This window comes from Salvia hispanica, chromosome 3, assembly GCF_029641045.1.
Source record: "Salvia hispanica isolate PSC_SH4W2 chromosome 3, Shi_PSC_v1, whole genome shotgun sequence".
NCBI classification, from domain to species: Eukaryota; Viridiplantae; Streptophyta; class Magnoliopsida; order Lamiales; family Lamiaceae; genus Salvia; species Salvia hispanica.
Window position 1 is genome coordinate 8,683,150 of NC_142694.1, and position 3,004 is coordinate 8,686,153.

The 3,004-nt window shown below is 29.0% G+C and overlaps 1 protein-coding gene across 1 annotated transcript; it reads left to right on the top strand.

Moving 5' to 3' along the window:
• Positions 1-792, top strand: LOC125198977 (uncharacterized). The gene has a single exon (XM_048097187.2). It carries the CDS (start codon positions 63-65, stop codon positions 543-545), a length of 483 nt encoding a protein of 160 aa, XP_047953144.1. The 5' UTR covers positions 1-62; the 3' UTR covers positions 546-792.
• Positions 793-3,004: the final 2,212 nt, after the last annotated feature.

Here is a 3,004-nt window from a genome sequence, read left to right on the forward strand (position 1 = left end):
CGCTAAACTTGTGAGGTAGAAGAGCGCATTATTGTTCGCGGGAGGGAGAGAATCGACTTCTCATGGCGTCGCAATTGCAGGCAGCCGCGCCGGAATCGGACTGGAAATCCGACGTTTCAGCCGACGCTTTCGACGAATCTACATTCTTCCTGCGCCGTTGCTGCTGCATCTGGACTTTCCCTTGCTACGGCACGCCCAAAACCAAAAATTGGGAGCGAATTTCGACATCGGAGACCGAAGACGTCGCCGGAGACCGGAGTTGGTGGAGCGATGGAGTGGAGGCGTTTAAGAAGGTGAGGGAATGGTCGGAGCTAGTGGCGGGGCCGAAGTGGAAGACGTTCATCAGGCGGTTCAACAAGGCGCCGGCGCGGCCGAAGTCGGGGAAATTCCAGTACGATCCTTGTAGCTACGCGTTGAATTTTGATCAAGGTCCGGGGCAAAACGGTCAATTCGAGGACGACGGAGTTTTCCGAGACTTTCCGTCGCGGTATGCGGCGATCCCGGCGCAGAACAGCCTGTTGAAGGACGGTGCGACGCTCACGTGACCCCTGCGATCTGCGCTGACGTGGCGTGCAGAAAGTCGGTTGGGTAACGCAAATGGAATATAGTTGGGTGGGCACATTTATTTTATCTTTAGTGAATACTATTAGTACTCATTAATTTGTTTTAGGCATTTTTAGTTATTTAATTTTTTCAATTAAATTGTTAAATTACATGTTAAAGATTGAATATCTTCAAAATAATTTATTTGTAATACGTTTCCTTCTATGAATGATGATTTTATATACTCTATATATTATGTCAATGCGTGTATAAGTGATAGAGTAAATGGTTGTGGCGCGGTTTTGGTCTTCAGCAGCCTATAGCCTAGTGTTTGAATGCTTTTAGGAACATCAATTTTTTGTTTTTTATTTATTATAAGAGTGAATTATATAAATGGTATTTGATCTTTCACTTTCGCACATGAATGGTACCTGATATTTATTTTATATCGTTTTTGGTACCCAGTGACAAAAATAACCCTAGGTACCAAATATGTGATTTTTTTTCATGGGGGATATTTTTGGAAATTTCCATTAAATAGTACCAAATATGTGATTATTTTTTCTTCCTTTCTTATTTCTCTTTTTCTTCATTAGTTTCTTCTTCTTTCTTTTTTCTTCATTTTCTTCTTTCTTTTTAGTATTTTATCCTCCTTTCTTTTATTTTTTTTCTCCTTAGTAAAATATTTCTTCTTCCTTCTTTTTTCTTCTTTCTTTTTAGTGATTTATACATACATCTAATTGCATTCATAATATAAATTAAAAACAAAATACCTAATTAAATTAATTATTTAAAGTAATTAAATCAATTGAATATTTTTTATTAAATTATTTTATACTCATTTTAAGGTTGAAACACCTAATTAAAAATACAATTCACAATGTTATATTTTTATTAGGGCTATATTGATTAGTTACTAATTTAATGTAAATTAATAATAATAATTATTACTACATAATATTATGTGATTCATAATTTATATAATTATACTACAATTATTTATTAATCACTATTTTTAGTATTATAACAATAATAATCTATATTGATTAATTACTAATTTAATGTAAAATAATAATAATTATTATTATTACATAATATTATGTGATTCATAATTTATATAATTATACTACAGTTATTTATTAATTACTATCAGTTTTTAGTATTATAACAATAATAATCTATATTGATTAGTTACTAATTTAATATAAAATAATAATAATAATAATAATTATTATTATTATTATATAATATTATGTGATTCATAATTTATATAATTATACTACAATTATTTATTAATTACTATCAATTTTTAGTATTATAACAATAATAATTAAATATAATTATAAATATAGTTATATTTAAGTATATTTGAATGATATTAAAAATAAAAATTAATATTAATATTGATTAATTATAATAGTATAAAGAATTAGGAGAATGAGAGAAGATATTATAATATCACTTTTGGTACTAATTTTATGTTTGCCCAAAATACCCTCTATGACATAAATGAGAAAATATATTTGTTTAAAGGGCATTTTGGGAAGAAAATTGCATCAGGTACCAAAATTGTGATTTATAAGTACCAAAAAACGATATAAAATAAATATCAGGTACCATTTACGTGCGAAAGTGAAAGATCAGGTACCATTTATGTAATTCACTCTTATTATAAAAAACAATTAATATTCTGGGTCATTTTCTAATGCTTATAGCACCCTAATCCAAAATCAAGACCAAATCTCCACCTTTAAATTTTAAAATAAGTGGATGAGATTAAATCTTATGAATCTCAATAAATAGTAGACAAATTATCAACAAAAGGGTAATATCGTCATTATGTTATCATATGATAATTTTCGTGAATGTTTTTTTATATCAACATAGTGTATTACAAATATCAACAATATGACATAAGAATATCAACACTAGTACAAGAAAATACCAACACATATCTATTGAGATTTTTGCATGGTTTTATTGAGATTTTTTGATGTATTTGTTGATAAAAATCTGGTTATCATCATTTACGAAAACTAAAATAAAAAATATCAAATTTCATCATCCGAACGTCGTCGGAACATATGCAATTGAGATCTCGTTGGAATCCTTATAAAATTATCTTTAATTTGATATATTTTTTGCGAAAAAATAATTTAAATCGAGAGAGTTACGTAAATTTAAAGTTTTAAGATGATTTTAATGAGAGAGAATTGACATTAATACCCTCTAATTTTATTTATTAATTTTCTTAATTAAAAATATAATCCATGTGACATTATTTTAACCATTAGATCTTCTAATCTAATGGCTAAGATTTAGTTTTAGTTTGAGATTGCTAATTTGTTAGCGATGGATCACTTCCCTATTCTTGCAAATATTAACCTTAGTCTGAAAAATATCTCGAAATTATTACTAACATTATTTTGGCTCCAGTATAGAGGTTATGGCTTTGTAAACT